Source organism: Meriones unguiculatus, chromosome 7, assembly GCF_030254825.1.
Source record: "Meriones unguiculatus strain TT.TT164.6M chromosome 7, Bangor_MerUng_6.1, whole genome shotgun sequence".
NCBI lineage: Eukaryota > Metazoa > Chordata > Mammalia > Rodentia > Muridae > Meriones > Meriones unguiculatus.
This window is the reverse complement of record NC_083355.1, coordinates 107,003,035-107,020,441: the sequence shown is the minus strand read 5'-3', so window position 1 is coordinate 107,020,441 and position 17,407 is coordinate 107,003,035. Positions and strand designations below refer to the sequence as shown.

Sequence of the window (17,407 nt, the reverse complement as noted above, 5' to 3'; positions counted from 1 at the left end):
GTATCCAACCATGCTTGGGGAGAATGTCCTGCTTCAATGGCTGTAAAGGCCTGAATGATCATGGCTGCATCACACTGTTGTGAGACTCTAATCTTGCATATATACCACAGGCAAACCAAGGAGACCAACACCAGAAGGCCTGCTAACACTCCCATGCCCACCCATTCCTTCAGATGATTCATGGCTGCAGCAATCCATGTTGATAATCCTGTGGCTAGTCCTTAGCCATGAGTCATACTGGGCAGACGGCTCAGACCCTGAATAATCATTTAGCCAATGTAGCTCATGCCTTAGTTTTACATAAAGGAATTAATGCTCAACTAAAAGGAAGCTTGATGGTGTTCAATCAGAGGATTGACCTCTTGCAGGAGCAAATTGATACCCTATGGCAAATCGCTCAACCTGGCTGTCAATGAAAGTATGCTGGACTTTGTGTCACTAGCATACAACATGAGAATTTCTCCTGCGCTGCAAATCTGTCTAAACAATTGTTGAGCTATATTTTAGGTAATTGGACTGGAGAATTCGATACTACGATGGAGCAGCTGAGAGTGGCCATTGTCACAGTAAATTCTACCGAAATTCTTCTTCTTTTGTTCGTATTATTCTTAGATTTGGTCTTTTCATTCTGTCTCAGGTTTCTTGGATGTTTTCTGAGGAACTTTTAGATTTAACATTTTCTTTGACCAGCATATCAATTTCTTCCATCACATCTTCTATACCTGAGATTCTCTTCCATCTCTTGTGTTCTGTTGGTGATGGTTTTTTTTTTTTCTGCTTTTGACAACTGCTTTATTCTTTGTAGTTTTATTTATTTTTTTTAACTTTTATTAATTACACTTTATTCACTTTGTATCCCTCCATTAGCCCCTCCCTCATCCCCTCCCATCCCCACCTTCCCTCTCCCTTCTCCACACATGCCCCTCCCCAAGTCCCCTGATAGGGGAGGTCCCGCTCTCCTTTTTTCTGAACCTAGTCTATCAGGACTGGCTTCATTGTCATCTTCTGTGGCCTGGGTAAGACTGCTCCCCCTCAGGGGGAAGTGATCAAAGAGCAGGCTAATCAGATTTTGTCAGAGGCAGTCCCTGTTCCCATTACTATGGAACCCACTGAAATGCCAGGGGCTACATCTGTGCAGGGGTATTAGGTTATCTCCCTGCATGGTACTTGGTTGGAGTATGAGTCTCTGGAAAGATCCCTGTGTTCAAATTTTTTGATTCTGTTACTCTTCTTGTGGAGTTCCTGTCCTCTCCAGATCTTACTATTTTTCACATCTTTCATAAGATTCCATGCACTCTGCCCAACAGTTGGCCATAAGTCTCAGCATCTGCTTTGATAGTCTGCAGGGCAGAGCCTTTCAGAGGCCCTCTGTGAGAAGCTCCTAAGTTGTTTCCTGTTTTCTTCTTCTTCTGATGTCCAACCTCTTTGCCTTTCAGGATGGGGATTGAGCATTTTAGCCAGAGTCCTCCTTCTTGATTAGTTTCTTCAGGTGTACAGATTTTAGTAGATTTTATTCTATGTCTATATGAGTGAGTATATACCGTGTGTGTCTTTCTGCTTCTGGGACAGCTCACTCAGGATGATCCTTTCCAGTTCCCACCATTTACCTGCAAATTTTATGATTTCCTTGTTTTTCATTGCTGAGTAATATTCCATTGTGTAATGTACCAAAATTTCTGTATCCATTCTTCAGTTGAGGGGCATCTGGGTTGTTTCCAGCTTCTGGCTAATACAAATAAAGCTGCTACAGCTACAAAGCTACAAACATGGCTGAGCAAATGTCCTTGTTGTGTACTTGAGTCCCTTTTGGATATATGCCTAGGAGTGGTATGGCTGGATCTTGAGGAAGCGCTATTCCTAGTTGTCTGAGAAAGCGCCAGATTGTTTTCCAGAGTGGTTGTACCAGTTTACATTCCCACCAGCAATGGAGGAGGGTTCCCCTTTCTCCACAACCTCTCCAGCATGTGTTGTCACTTGAGTTTTTGATCTTGGCCATTCTGATGGATGTAAGGTGAAATCTCAGGGTCGTTTTGATTTGCATTTCCCTGATGGCTAATGACGTTGAGCATTTTTTCAAGTGTTTCTCTGCCATTCGATACTCCTCTATTGAAAATTCTCTGTTTAGCTCTGTTCCAGACTTTTAAATTGGATTACTTGGTTTGTTGCTGTTCAGCTTCTTTAGTTCTTTTTATATACTGGATATTAGCCCTCTGTTAGATAAAGGGTTGGTGAAGATTCTTTCCCAATCTGTAGGCATTCGTTTTCTTTTGATGATGGTGTCCTTTGCTTTACAGAAGCTTTTCCGTTTCATGAGGTCCCATTTATTGATTGTTGAACTTAGAGCCTGTGCTATTGGCGTTCTGTTCAGGAAGTTTTCTCCTGTACCAATGAGTTCTAGGGTCTTTCCCACTTTTTCTTCTAACAGGTTTAGTGTGTCTCATTTTATGTTGAGGTCTTTGATCCACTTGGACTTTAGTTTTGTGCAGGGTGATAAGTATGGCTCTATTTGCATTTTTCTACATGTAGAGATATCCAGTTAGACCAGCACCATTTATTGAAGTTGCTATCTTTTTTCCATTGAATGGATTTGGCATCTTTGTCAAAAATTAGGTGTCCATAAGTGTGTGGATTTATGTCAGGGTCTTCTATTCGGTTCCATTGATCCACCAGTCTATTTCTATGCCAGTACATGCAGTTTTTATAACTGTTGCTCTATAGTAAAGCTTGAGATCAGGGATGGAGATACCTCTAGAAGATCTTTTATTGTAGAAGATCGTTTTAGCAATTCTGGCTTTCTTGTTATTCCATATGAAGTTGAGAATATTTCTTTCAAGGTCTGTAAGAATTGTGTTGGTAATTTGATGGGAATTGCATTGAACTTGTAGATTGCTTTTGGCAGGATGGCCATTTTCACTATGTTAATCCTGTAAGCCATTAGCATGGGAGATCTTTTCATCTTCTGATATCTTCTTCTAATTCTTTCTCTGGAGAGTGGAAATTTTTTTCATACAAGTCTTTGACTTGCTTGGTTAGAGTTACACCAAGGTACTTTATGTCATTTGTGGCTGTTTTTTGTTTTGTTTTGTTTTTTTGTTTTTGTTTTTGTTTTTGTTTTTGTTTTTTTGCATGTCTAGTCTTTTTTATTTTTTATTTTTTTAATTAATTATTGCTCTAGCAAGGACTTGGAGAACTATGTTGAAGAGATTTAGAGAGAGTGAGCAGCCATGTCTTGTCCCTGATTTCAGTGGGACTGATTTAAGTTTCTCTCCATTTAGTTTGATGTTGGCTATAGGCTTGCTGTATATTGCCTTTACTATGTTTAGATATGTGCCTTGTATCCCTGATCGCTCCAACACTTTAAACATAAATGAATGTTGGATTTTGTCAAATGCTTTTTCAGCATCTTAGGAGATTTCATGTGGTTTTTTTCTTTCAGTTTGTTTATATAGTGGATCACAGTGATGGATTTCCGTATATTGAACCACCCCTGCATACCTGGGATGCAGCCTACTTGGTCACAGTGGATGATATCTTTGATGTGTTCTTGTATTCGGTTTGCAAGTATTTTGTTGAGTATTTTTGCATCAATGTTCATAAGGGAGATTGGCCTGAAATTCTCTTTCTTTTTTGGGTCTTTGTGAGGTTTAGGTACCAAGGTGACTGTGGCTTTATAGAAAGAGTTTGGTAGTGTTCCTTCTGTTTCTATTTTGTGAAATAGTTTGAAGAGAATTGGAGTTAGCTCTTTGAAGATCTGGTAGAATTCTGCACTGAAACCATCTGGTCCTGGGCTTTTTTTGGATGGGAATCTTTTGATGACAGCTTCTATTTCCTTGGGGGATACTATTTAATTGATTTATCTGTCCTTGATTCAGCTTTGGTAAGTCAAATCAATCAAGAAATTGTCCATTTCATTTAGATTTTCAAATTTTGTGGCATATAGACTTTTGAAGTAAGTCCTAATGATTGTTTGGTTTTCCTCAGCATCTGTAGTTATGTCCTCCTTTTCATTTCTCATTTTGTTGATTTGGATGGTGTCTCTCTGACTTTTAGTTAGCTTGGCTAAGGGTTTGTCTATCTTGTTGATTTTCTCAAAGAAGCAGCTCTTGGTTTCATTGATTCTTTGAATTGTTTTATTTGTTTCTAATTTATTGATTTCAGCCCTGAGTTTGAATATTTCCAACCATCTACTCATTTTTGGTGTGTCTGCTTCTTTTTTTCCTAGGGTTTTTAGGTGAGCCATTAAGTTGCTTGAATGAGCTGTCTCGAATTTCTTCTTGAAGGCACTTAGTGCTATGAATTTTCCTCTTAGCATTGCTTTCATTGTGTCCCACAAGTTTGGATATGTTGTGCCTTCATTTTCATTGAATTCTAGGAAGACTTTAATTTCTTTCTTTATTTCTTCCCTGACTCAGCTGTCATTTAGTAGTAAGTTGTTCAGTTTCCATGTGTGTGTAGGCTTTTTGCTATTTCTGCTCTTGTTGAGGTCCAGCTTTATTCCATGGTGATCAGATAGGATACAAGGGACTATTTCAATCTTCTTGTATCTGTTGAGGCTCACTTTGTGACCAACCATGCAGTCTATTTTGGAGAAGGTTCCATGAGGTGCTGAGAAGAAGGTAAATTCTTTTGTGTTTGGGTGTAAGGTTCTGAAAATGTCTGTTAGACCCATTTGATTCATGACCTCTGTTAGAGACATTGTTTCTTTGTTTAATTTCTGTTTGGTTGACCTGTCCTTTGTTGAGAGTGGGGTGTTGAAGTCTCCCACTATTAATGTGTGGGGATCTATATGTGGTTTAAGTTTTATCAATGTTTCTTTCACAAATGTGGGTGCCCTTGTATTTGGGGCATAGATGTTCAGGATTATGATGTCTTCCTGGTGGAATTTTCCCTTGATGAGTATGAAGTGTCCTTCCCCATCTCTTTTGATTAATTTTGGTTGAAAGTCTATTTTATCAGATATTAGAATGGCTACTCCTGCTTGCTTCTTGGGTCCATTTGCTTGGAAAACCATCTTCCAGCCCTTTACCCTCAGGTAATGTCTATCTTTGTGACTTAGGTGTGTTTCTTGTTTGCAAGAGATTGCTGGGTCTTGTTTACCCATCCATTCTGTTAGTCTGTGTCTTTTTATTGGAGAATTGAGCCCATTGATGTTGAGAGAGATTAATGACCAGTGGCTGTTAGATCCTTTGATTTTTGATGTTGGCTGTGGTCATAAGTTTGTGTGCTTGGTTGCTTTTTGTTTTACTGTAGTGAGTTTACTTATTTCCTGTGTTTTCTTGAAAGTAGCTAGTTTTCTTGGGTTGTATTTTTCCTTCTAGTGTCTTCTGTAATGCTGGATTGTGTGTAGGTATTGTTGAAATTTGCTTTTGTCATTGAATATCTTGTTTTCTCCGTCTATGAGGACTGAGAGTTTTGTTGGATATAGTAGCCTGAGCTGACATCTGTGTTCTCTTAGGGCCTGCATGATATCTGTTCAGGCCCCTCTGGCTTTCATAGTCTCTGTTGAGAAATCAGGTATGATTCTGATGATTTTGCCATTGTATGTTACTTGGCCTTTTTTTCCTTGCAGCTTTTATTATTTTTTCTTTGTTCTGTATACTTACTGCTTTGATTATTGTGTGGCAGGAGGATTTTCTTTTCTGGTCTAATATATTGGGTGTTCTGTAGGCCTCTTGTATTCTTATTGGCCTCTTCTTTAAGTTGGGGAAATTTTCTTCAATGATTTTGTTGAAAATATTTTCTGGGCCTTGGAGGAAGGAATCTTCTTTTTTTCCTCTATTCCTATTATTCTTAGGTTTTGTCTTTTTATGTTGTCTTGAATTTCTTGGACAGTCCTGTTTTTCCTTCAATTCCTTCAGCTGTTGGTTTGAGCAATCCTCTGTTTCTTTTATTTATTTCAATGGTTTAAGTATTTCCTCTCTAAAGGCCACAAACTGTTTGGCTGCAACTTCCTGTATTTCTTTACGGATGGCCATAATCTGTTTTTCTTTATCTTCTATTACTTTATGGATGGCCATAATCTGTTTGTTTTTATCTTCCCCTATTTCTTTACAGATGACCATAATCTTTTAACTTTATCTTCCTCTACTTCTTTACATATTTTATTTGTTTCCTCTGTTATCCTCTTCATGAGCATAGATGTTAGGTCATCTTGAATTTCAATTATGCTGGGGTGTCCAGGGCTACTTGCCCCTGGATAACTGGGTTCTGGAGATGCTATATTGCTCTGTCTTTTGTCGGTTGAGCTTTTATGCTGGCCTCTACCCATTGGGCTATCGTAGGTGTTTGGAGTTAATTTCTGGTGGTTCCTGGAATCCTGTGGTGGAGAGAATCCCCTTGGCAGGAAGATGTTTTCCTGAAGGAAGCCTCCTCAGCTTTTTGGGTATGGTCACTGTATGGCCGGTGTTTTTCATGAGTTGCCACAGCTCACCTCAAGCATACAGACCTGTGTGGTAACTGTGGTCCTTGTTAGCTGAGAGGGCTCTCCTCTCACCCAGAGAAGTCCTGGAGACAGCTGCCCTGCTTCTGGGTTTCTTGCTGTAAATTTAGTGAGCTGCTGCTGTAATCTGGGTGTCCTGTGGCTTGGTCAGTTTTGTTAGGGATAACTGGTTGCCGCTTGGAACAATATCTGGGGGTTGATCTCAGAGATCCCAGGCTTCTGTAGGTCTGAGGTTGGGGCTCTGTGCCCCAGTACCCGAGCAGTAATCTGTGGCAGGTGAGTACCGAACTCCTGTGAGCAGCAGGCTAGCTGGTGCACAGCAGGTCCCTGGGTTGGGCTGGTCTGTGGGACCTTTTCCAGGGATATACTGGGTGGCCTAGGTCCATCCCTGCTTTTTTCCTTCCCTGTGGGGTTTTCTCCCGACCAGGACTCCCAGTCTCTGATGCCCTGGTGTGCACAGTTCTGTCTGTGACGCAGAGGAGAGTTGGGTGGGTGCACGGCAAGTCTCTGAGCTCGCAGCTGGAGCCCAGTTCATTAATGGCGGTGCACACTCGCCATTCTGCGAGACCTTTTCCAGGGAAAGACTGACCTGTGGCCAGTCTCATTTCCTTCCTTCCCTGTGGGTTTTTCTCGTGACTGGGACTCCCAGTCTCTGGTGTTTTTGTGCCCACCATTCAGGGAAGGTGATCAGGGCACGCAGGCCTGTGCCTCTGGTCTAGTGACCTAGTGCCTGCGCACCAGGGATCTCTTCCAAGTTCTGGCTAGGTGACCTGAGAGTGGACCCAATTGATTCCCTTGACGTGGGCATTTCCTCTCACCTGGGAAACACAATCACTGTTGTTTTAGGGCCCAAAGTTCAGTCTCTTGGTCGCTGTACGGAAAATGTTGTCCTGCTCCTCAGACACAGTGTTCTCATCTGGCGCCCTCATCTTGTCGGTCTCTCCTGTTGGTGATGTTTGCATCTGTCATTCTTGTTTTCTGTCTCCAGGATTTCCTCATTTTGTGTTTACTATATTTCCATTTTCAAGTCTTGAACCATTTTATTCATTTCCTTCACCTGTTTGATTGTACTTTCCTGTATTTCTTTAAGGGATTTATTCATTTCCTCTTTAGAGGCCTCTATCATCTTCATAAGATTGGACTTAGGGTCATCATCTTGTGCTTCAGTTGTGTTGTCATAGGATAGCTGGGATCTGGTCGTGTCATATTGCCCTGGCCCTTAGTTGATTGTGTTCTTACACTGGCCTCTGTCCATCTGGGGTTTGTGGGTATTATAGGTTCAAGTGCTGATTTTTTTAGTTTATTTCTGAGTTTTGGGATATTTTATCCCCTTTGGGTCTTCTTCTTCTTCTTCTTCTTCTTCTTCTTCTTCTTCTTCTTCTTCTTCTTCTTCTTCTTCTTCTTCTTCTTCTTCTTCCTTCTTCTTCTTTTTCTTCTTCTTCTTCTTCTTCTTCTTCTTCTTCTTCTTCTTCTTCTTCTTCTTCCTTCTTCTTCTTTTTCTTCTTCTTCTTCTTCTTCTTCTTCTTCTTCTTCTTCTTCTTCCTCCTCCTCCTCCTCCTCCTCCTCCTCCTCCTCCTCCTCCTCCTCCTCCTCCTCCTCCTCCTCGTCTTCTGACTTGAATGGCCTGGTGACCAACAAGTCTTCATGTCCAGAAAGGTCTCTCCACTGGGGTTTTTGTGGCCTACATGACCTCTGGGTTTGGGGTGCTAATGTTGCCTCTGGGGTCCCTGGTACCTATGTGGCCTGGTCTCCATGATGCAAGCATGCCTCTAGAAGAGTAGGCAGAGTTGTGAGGTGGGAAATAGGGCACAAAGGATGGGGTCTGTTCACTGCTGTTGGGTGTGCTTTTGGGAGTTGGTGGGCTAGAGTGTATTTTCCCCCTATTTGTATCCCTTTAATTTCCTTCTCTTGACTTATTTCTCTGCCTCCTGCTTCCAGCACTATATTGAAAAGGAATGGAGATAGTGGACAGCCTGGGGTTTTTTTTTTTTTTTGTGTGTGTGTGTGTGTGTGCATTTAGGATAATTGTGCATTTAGGATAATTTTGGCTGTGTTTGCCATATTTAGTCTTTATTATGCTAAAAGTATGTTCTCTCTAGTCCTGCTCTTTCTAGGACTTTTCTCATGAAAGTATATTGGATCTTATCAGAGGGTTTTTCAGCCTCTATTGAGGTGATTATGTGATTTTTTTTTTGCTAACAAGTCTATTTGCATAATTTATCATACTTACTGATTTATATATGTTAAACCAACTATTTTTGGTATAAAGTCAGCTTAATTGTGGTAGCTGATCTTCTTGATATGTGAATCTATTCATTTTGCTAGTTTTTATTGAGGATTTTCACATCTGTGTTCAGGGATATGAGTCTGTAGGTTTATTTGTGTTATGTCTTTCTTTACCTTTGTTTGATATTAAAGTAAGATTAGTTTCAGAGGACAAGTTTGGGAGTGTGACCTCTGTTTTTACCTTTTTAAAGAGTTTAAGAAGAATTAGTTGTAGCTCTTTGAAAGTCTGGTAGAATTCCACTGTAACTCTTTCTGGAACCAGACTTTCTATAGTCAGGAAGTTTTTATTACTGTTTCCATCTCCTTCTTTGTTTTGGGTTTGTTTGAGTTGTTGGTCTCTCCTTAGTTTAACTTGGTAGTTGTATGGATTCAGATTCATTCATTATAAAAAAAATTTTCTAACTTAATGAAATACAGTTGTTTGTGTTTTTAAGTATTTTCTTGTATTCTGCACTTCTTTTATGTAGGTTGTAATTTTTACTTGTTCATTCATGAATCTATGAATTTGGATCATTTCTTTCTTCTGTTTAGTTGTACCAAAGAGCTATTAATTTTGTCTTCTAAATAGACAAAACAAACAAACAACAACAACAAAAAAAAAAAACCCTTGAGCCAGGTTCTGTAACTCACACCTGTAATCCCAGCATTTGGGGAGACAGAGGCAGGTGGATCTCTGTGAGTTCAAGGCCAGCCTAGACTATAAAGCCTGCCCAGGACAGTTAAACCAAACCCCAAAACAAAACAAAACCAACTCTTATGTTCACGAATGCTTAGTATTGTTTTTTTGTTTATTTCTATTTCATTAATTTTTAGTTTGATTATTATTATTTCTTGCCATTTGCCGGGCTTAGGCTTGCCCCCTCCCTGTCACCCAAAATCTTTGAGCTGCATCACCAAGTCATTTATTTTTGCTCTTTTTGATTTTTAAAATTTATTTTTCTTTCATATATTATGTTCCAATATCTGTTTCCCTACCTTCTAATCATCCTAGACCACCCAACTCCCCTCTCCCTAAAATACACTCCTCTTCTGTTTCCTTTCAGAAAAGAGCAGGCAGCCCAGAGATATCAACTGAATATGGCATAGCAAGTTACAGTAAGGCTAGGCACAAACCCTCATATAAATAAATGTATAGTAATATATATTATAAAACTATGTGAGCATTTTACCCATTCATTCATTCATCATTTATGTTTATGTGATGTTTTGCCAGCATATATGACTGTCTAATATGCACATGCCTGTCGTCTGCAGAGACCAGAATAAGCCATTGAATCCCCTGGTACTGGAGTCATGGACATTTGTGGACTGCCACGTAGATGTGAGGAACCAAGCCCATGTTCTCTGGAAGAACATCCAGTGTTCTTCTGATGAACCATCTCTCCAGCCCAAATGCAGAGATTTTGTGTTTTTATTTTTAGTTAAGTCTAGAAATATTTTCTTTTTTTTTTTTTTCTTGATTCTTTTTGTTTGGTCTGTTCACCACTCAGTAATGAGCTGTTTAATCTCCGTGAATTTATACATTTACTGGAGTATTATTTCTTGATGATTTGCCAACTTTTATAACTTTTCTGTATTTGTGAGGGTTTGGTTTTTGATAGGAGATATGCTGTCTTGGCTCCTCATTTTGTTTTGATTTGCAATTTGACTAGCAGTGAGCTTCTTTTTTGATTGTATATATGATGTACTAATCTGACCTTTTTTAGATTAAGCCAGTTCAGGAGATGTGTGACATGAGCTAAGCCAGGTAAAACTGATAGATGAGATGCTTAATTGGACAAGGAAATATGGCGTACCAAACTATGGGTCTGGAAGTAGGCCTATGGTACAGAGATGGAAACAGGCAGAGAGAATAATGTGAGAGAAAAGAAGTGCCTTACCAAGCAAAGATGGATATCAAAGAAAGAAGATTCAAAGGCCACAGACCTTGAGCTAAGCCTGCGGGTGTGAAAATGACTACAAGCTGGGGAAAGGTATTGGAAGGAGATGTGGGGGTAGAAAGGAAAGAAGAATCTTCCCCAGCAAAAGTGTTTCAGGAACAAAGAGGTTCATGCTCTGGAACTAGGCTTGTGGGTTTTACAGATGGTGGTAAATTGGGGAAGGAAGGTAAGAGGAAGATGCAACTAGAATACCTGAATAAGGGGGATTTAGATGCCACAAGACTGGATGTAGGCTTGTAGGTTACCACATGACAGCAAATTGTGGGAAGTGATGCCAAAGGGAAGAAGCAAGTAAGCAAGGAAACACCCAGGAAAGGTGACTCACAAAGAAAGAAGGTTTACATGCCGCAGGACTGGACCTAGGCTGTGGGTTTGAAGAGGACAAAGTTCCTTATGAGCCTCAAGAATCCTTCATCTATTTGATGGTACTGGAGAGATGGCTCAGCAGCAAAGAGCACTTACTGTTCAATCATGAGGACCAAAGTTCAGATCCCGGCCCCCATGTCAGTTGTCTCACAACTGCCTGTAGCTCAAGATCCAACGTGACTAATGCCTCTTCTATCCTCTGTGGACACCTATACGCACATGTATGTCCATACACACAGAGCAGCAGAGCAGCAGAGACACATAGATGCCCAAGCTAATAACCTTTTAAAGAATTCTTTGTATGTCTGATATATGAGTCTATTATCAGGTATGTGTGTTGCAAGTATTTGTCCTATTCTATGGCTTCCCTGTTCATTCAATTAACAATGTCATGAAACAAAAACTTAAGTCCAGTGAAATTTAGTATCTTGCTCATAGACGCTGGTGTAGCTGTCTGTTACCATATTGCCAACCAAAGCTCTCAAGAGTTATGTTTGAGAAGATCTAACTGTGGCCTTCCACATCTAGAGTCATGATCCATTTTGGCTAAATTTTATGAAACCTTAAGTCACTTCTTTGCTTACACATGTCCCAGTGTTCCAGCAATGTGTTTAAAAGACTCTGCTTTCTCTCCTCAACTTCAGCTTCCTTTGGTTCTTTCTGAGAGATTAGGGATAGTATTTTGTGAGTTTATTTCTAGACTTTTTTTTGTTCAATTTCCTTAAAACTTGGTCTTTCTCTAAAATCACACAATGTGAATGACTGCAGCTAGATAGCAATTCCTGAATATGGTAGTATCAATTTTATAAATTTATTTTCAACATTATATTAACCATTATCATCTTTTGCCTGTCCATGTAACATTTACAGCTAAATTTTGAATGTTAATAAAATTAATTTTTAAATTATTTAATTTTTTAATGTGCATTAATGTGAGAGTGTCAGATCCCTTAGAATTGGCTTTACAGATAGTTGTGAGCTGTCATATGGGTGCTGGGAATCGAACCCAGGTCCTTTGGAAGAGCAGACAGTGGTCTTTACCACTGAGCCATCTCTCCAGCCCCCATTTTTTAGGATTTTAATTTGAATTGTATTAAATATCAGTATCTCAAACTTTATCCCTCTCTACTCCCCTCTCTCATATTTTTTTATTGCATAAACAAGGTCAGCCTCAGAACCATATTTCACTGTCCTATCCCTTTATTTTTGGTGCTGCATGCTTGATACGGTGGTTTTAATTTAAATCCAGGGGCTGGAGAGGTAGTTCAGCAGTTAAAAGCATTTATTGCTCTTACAGAGGGCCCAGGTTTGATTCCTAGCACCCACATGGTGCTCACAACCACCTGTAACTCCAGTGCCAGGGGATCTGCCACCCGCTTCTGTCTCTGCCAGCACCAACATGTATGTTGTGCACTTACATAATGCAACAAAAACAATTGCACACATAATACATCTAATTATTTTCTTTTAAATTTGAAGGGTAAGTATTCATTGCAGACAAAGAACAAAGAAAAAAAATGAAAGGTAGGAAGGTAAAGACAGGTTAAGAAAGAGGGGGAAAAGAAGAGAAGGAATATTCTGCTTATTTCAGGCTGGCATTTTTTTAGATTTATGTCTTGTAGCTGATGTGTATGCATGTTTCGCTTGCACATACGTATGCGTAGTATGCGTGCAGTATCTGCACAAGTCAGAGGAGGCTGTTGAGGGCCCTGAAACTAAAGCCGCAAATGGTTGTGAACCACCAGGTAGCTTTTGGGAACCAGACCTGGGTCCTCTGAAAGAGCAGCAAATGCTCTTAACCACTGAGCCATCTCTCCAGCCAGTCTGCTGAGAATTTCATAGCATAACCGTAAAGTAAACATTAAAGTATAGCTTTATATAGGGCATCTTCTAAACGAACTTTCTATAAAGTAATGTAAGGGTTAGAGGTTTGAAAACTATTGTGGGGCTATGAACATAGTTTTAAGCACTCAGATAAAGCATTTATCTGTTAATTTCAGTGACACTGACTTTGTGAATGTTTTCTTTTCTACCAAATCTTCTTTATCTCCAGATTACCCAAATGTATTTAAAGATACAGATGTAGAAAAGACTGTGGTGATACCTGGCCACAGCAGCTTCATGGTCATCGAAATTACTGATGAGTGGACTGCTTTTGCCATAGCTACTATGCCTGATACCGTGGATTCAGACTTGACGTTTGCAGCACACTCTTGGCTCTTATACAACTTTGGCTCAAAGAGTGGACGGAATTGGGCCATACATTTAAAACCATGTAATTACTGGGTTCAAACTGATTTAAGATCCTTGAATGCTGTGAAATACACTGATATGGGAAACAAAGAAGAGCTTAAATATCAGGTTATTCCTAATACAAGAGGTAATTTTTTTTATTGAAAAAGTAAAAAGGAATTATTTCTTTTCTTGAGTATAAAACATACCCTTTGATATTCATTTTGGCTTCCATGATTACTAGGATTCTACCACTAACAAAGGGATGTCCTAGTTATGGTTCATGACTGTCTTCTAAGCTCTGTATTGACAAAGAAAGAAAGAACAAAGGGAAAAGAAAGACAGGGGAAGAGAAAGAAAAAAGATCCTTTTGGTTTTTTTTCCCCTGCTGAAATTTTGTTTTAAATTTATGTCTTTTGACTAATGTGTATGCATGTTGTACTTCATATATGTCTGTGTGCTGTGCATGCAGTACTTGCAGAAGTCAGAGGAGGCTGTTGAGTGCCCTGGGAATGGAGCTATGAACGACCTTGGGGTATACTGATGTGAGAAACACATTTCAAATGTTTTGTAGACATTTTTGATATTTATAATCACCCTAAACGTCTAGATGATAATAATTCTAAAATAAGGAAATGGAGGTAAATTTACAGTCAAAGCTTAAATCATATTTTAGCATAGATTTTTGTTGACCTTCAAATGAATCCTTGTAATTATTTTGACATGGCAATGTTTATCTTCAGTATTTTTTAAAATATGTTTATTTTTATTGTGTCTATGAGTGTTTGCTTGCATGTATCTGCACCACGGAGAACAGGAAAGGGTTTCAGATCCCCCAGAAATCAGAGGCACATGTTGTAAGTTAGCATGTGAATGCTGGGAATCAAGCCAAGTTCCTCCACAAGAACACTGAGAGCCCTTAACCACTGAGCCATCTCTCCAGCCCCTATTTCAGCTATTTAACTCAAGCCAAAGTGGATTTTACATGAAAATACTATACTACATCTTATATTTCCACATACTTATTGGAAAAACACATGAAGCTGGGATGAAAAGATGGCTTAGCAAGTAGGACACTTTCCACCCAGACTGATGCCTGAGAAGCGTGATCAACATGGTAGATGGAAAGAAATAGAGCCAAATCCACAGGCAGGTCTCTGTGGACCTTCCCAAGAGCACCATTTCACGCACGCGTGCACACACACATTCATATGTAGGCAAACACATTACTAAATAAGTAAAGTTTTAAAATAAATAAAAATACAATAATAATGAAGAACACGTGTGAACTAATGAGGTGGCTCGTTGGATAGAGTTAGTTGCCATGCAGTTCATACAACCTGAGTCTGGCCTCTAGATTCCACAGTGGAAAGAGAATCGACTCCCAAAAGTGGCATTGTGACTCTCACATGCCCACTATAGTATCCATGTACACCTGAACACACACACACACACACACACACACACACACACACACACCCCACATACATAAAACAATAATGATTTAGTAAATAATCATAATATAGTAACTTTTAAGAACTTTAAATATGTAAAACCAAAACTTCCAGGGAAAGCATTTCTCTGAAGTAATGGGATTAAAAAAAAAAAGATACTACTACCAAAAACCAAGTCCGGGTAACAGCTACCATCAGTGTGGCAAGACAGGAACAGGAAAAAGGAAAGCATAATCTCTGTGCATTGGAGAACATAGGTTCTAGAGGAGAGCAGTGAGAGAACTCACAGCTTGGAGGGCAGTTTGAGGAAGACGGAGCATCAACAAGAAGTATTTGTTGCTTGAGGTTGCCATACTCCTCTGCTGGTAAAGCCAATAGTATGGAAATTGTATACATAAGCAGCACAGAGTGACAGCTGCTGCTGACCATTATGATTTAGCTACGGTTTCAATCTATACGCACGTGTCATCATAGTGGAAGAATAACCAATGTTCAGGAGACAAGGGTTGGTAGGTAGGAAGCAGTTTTACTATGTATCCTGAAGAAGGAAGGGCACGTTAAGCCAAGCCAAGCTCAGACCTTGGTTGAGCCATCAGGATGGTTCCTGATGGCAGCTTGACAAATGAGAACCACCTGGGGAAAAGGCCTCTGCGCATGCTTGTGAGGGGGTTGGGCATGCATTCATGCACTGTTGTCTGTGTCTTGGCCGTGGATGAAATGCCCAACTGCTTCAACTAGATTTCCCCACCAGGAGAGACTGTGTCTCGAACTGTGAGCTAAAACAAACACTCCCTTCTACATGTCAGGGTGTTTGCCATGACAACAATGAAAGAACTAAGGCAGGACCAAGAGTTTGTGGGCAGAGGAGTCAGTGAGGTGCAGGCTGGACAGGGCTTGGTAAGGAAGCCTCTGTCTCTTCTCTAGAACAGTGTAATGGGTTTTGGCCACCTACTAGTCTACGAAGGAAGGGCTAAAAATGTCTACCATGAAAGAGGTGAGGACTGGAGAAAAGCAGAGGAGAGGGCTGCAGTCAATGTGGCGAATTGGGAAGAGAAACCAGATAGGGAGGCCTAAGTCCGTCTTTAGAGTACTGACATGCTTTAGGTTTCAGAAGAGGATGAGTTGGAGCAGGACAAGTAATCAAGCAGTTCCAGTCAAGGTTTGGTCTAGTTGCTCATTCTCAGTTCTGGCCCTATATGTTGGTTTGAAGTTCTCACTGTTCCCAAAGCTGGAAGAGACAAACCAGGTTCTGTGAGATGATTGTGCCTGCTTGTGTGCACAGCCGTTATTATTCCCAGTAACTTGAGGTTTAGGGCAATGATTGGGAATGCGGTTCTGAACAGAACATGGCAAGGCTGGGAGGGAAATTCCTCGGTTACTCTCACTTTGTACCTTCAGCTTTGAAAGGGCCTGAGGTAGGTTAGAAACTGTGGGGTTCCAGGCCTCCTGCTTCCTAACAGTGAGCCCTGGAGACTCAGTTAGTGTCTCTTGAAAAGTCATGTGCCACCACAGACAAAGTGGCAGGTGCCTCACTGGGTGTAATCATTCATTCCATAGCCCCAAGTGCAAGGCCCTTGTCCTCTTCCCCACTGGTTGGATATCATAGAAGGTACAGTTGTTCCCATCTGACACCTCACCTTCACCATAGCTCACGTCCCACTCTTCTCTTGTCATTCCAGGAGCCCCACACCCTGTTTTGCAGGCCTTCAGTCTTGCAGACCACCCAACTCTTGTGAAAGTTGCCCTGTGATAGAACTGTGCCAGCATCAGCTTTGCTCATGTCCCACACCTCGCCTCTCTTCATGCATGTGCTTAGTCACATAGCAGGCTGTCAGCCTTTGGGATTGGAGAACCAACATCTGATGTTTCTCTGAAGCCCTAAGACACCTGTGTATCGAAAATGGAGCATATTTTATTCTGTATAGAATTTCTAATTTGCTTGTGGACAGTTTTTGAATGATTAATATGTGCATGCAAAGAGAGGCAGGTGTCTGGCCTAAAGTCAAAGACAGATCTAGATTTAAGGTTGGGAATTCCAGGCTCTGTCTTTTTTCATGGTGCACTCTAGTGAACGTCATTGCTTTTTAACAAAAGCAGTTTCTAGGTGCTTATTATGGGATGCCAAGACAGAGATGTCAAACTTTTTATCCCATTTGAGTCACTCCTCAGATGTCTGTAAGTTCAAGTGAAGAATCAATGCTTCTTTTTAAAAGGCAAACCTTTTAAGGCTCTAAAAAGGAGCATGCACAAATGTTATTGCCAACGTGGCAGAGGTCTTACCTCCATAAATACAGAGGTAAAGATATTAATGCATGAAATCCAAAGTTCATAATATTTTAATCTCCATAGGTAACACTTACTCTTAAGAGATAAGGGGCACAGAGTTTCTTCGTCTTCTATCCACTGGCTGTTGCTAAATGCTTCAGGTTTTGTCTCTATGTGGGTATAAATCCAATAAACAATGACAGGAGATACCAGAGTGAAGAAAGAGCTTCCTTCTTCCAGCAAGCAAGAATACACTGGAATAAAGTTCAAAACAATCTTTCCCCACAAAAAGAAAGCACTTTTTTTCCCTTTTTTTTTTCACTGAGAAAACTTATACACACCTCACATAGGACTGTTGTAAGAGGGAAGCATTCTTGAGCTCAGTTCAAGTTCAAGGTCATGCATTGTTCAGAAGTGTGGGTGGC

At 40.3% G+C, this 17,407-nt stretch overlaps 1 protein-coding gene across 1 annotated transcript in view; it reads left to right on the top strand.

The window, feature by feature from the left end:
• LOC110566760 (cation channel sperm-associated auxiliary subunit beta-like) overlaps positions 1-17,407 on the top strand; it is a 151,511-nt gene that overhangs the window by 107,944 nt on the left and 26,160 nt on the right. Inside the window, exon 19 of the mRNA XM_060388355.1 lies at positions 13,085-13,411. Coding sequence (XP_060244338.1) covers positions 13,085-13,411 — 327 coding nt within the window. The remainder of the gene's footprint in view (positions 1-13,084; positions 13,412-17,407) is intronic.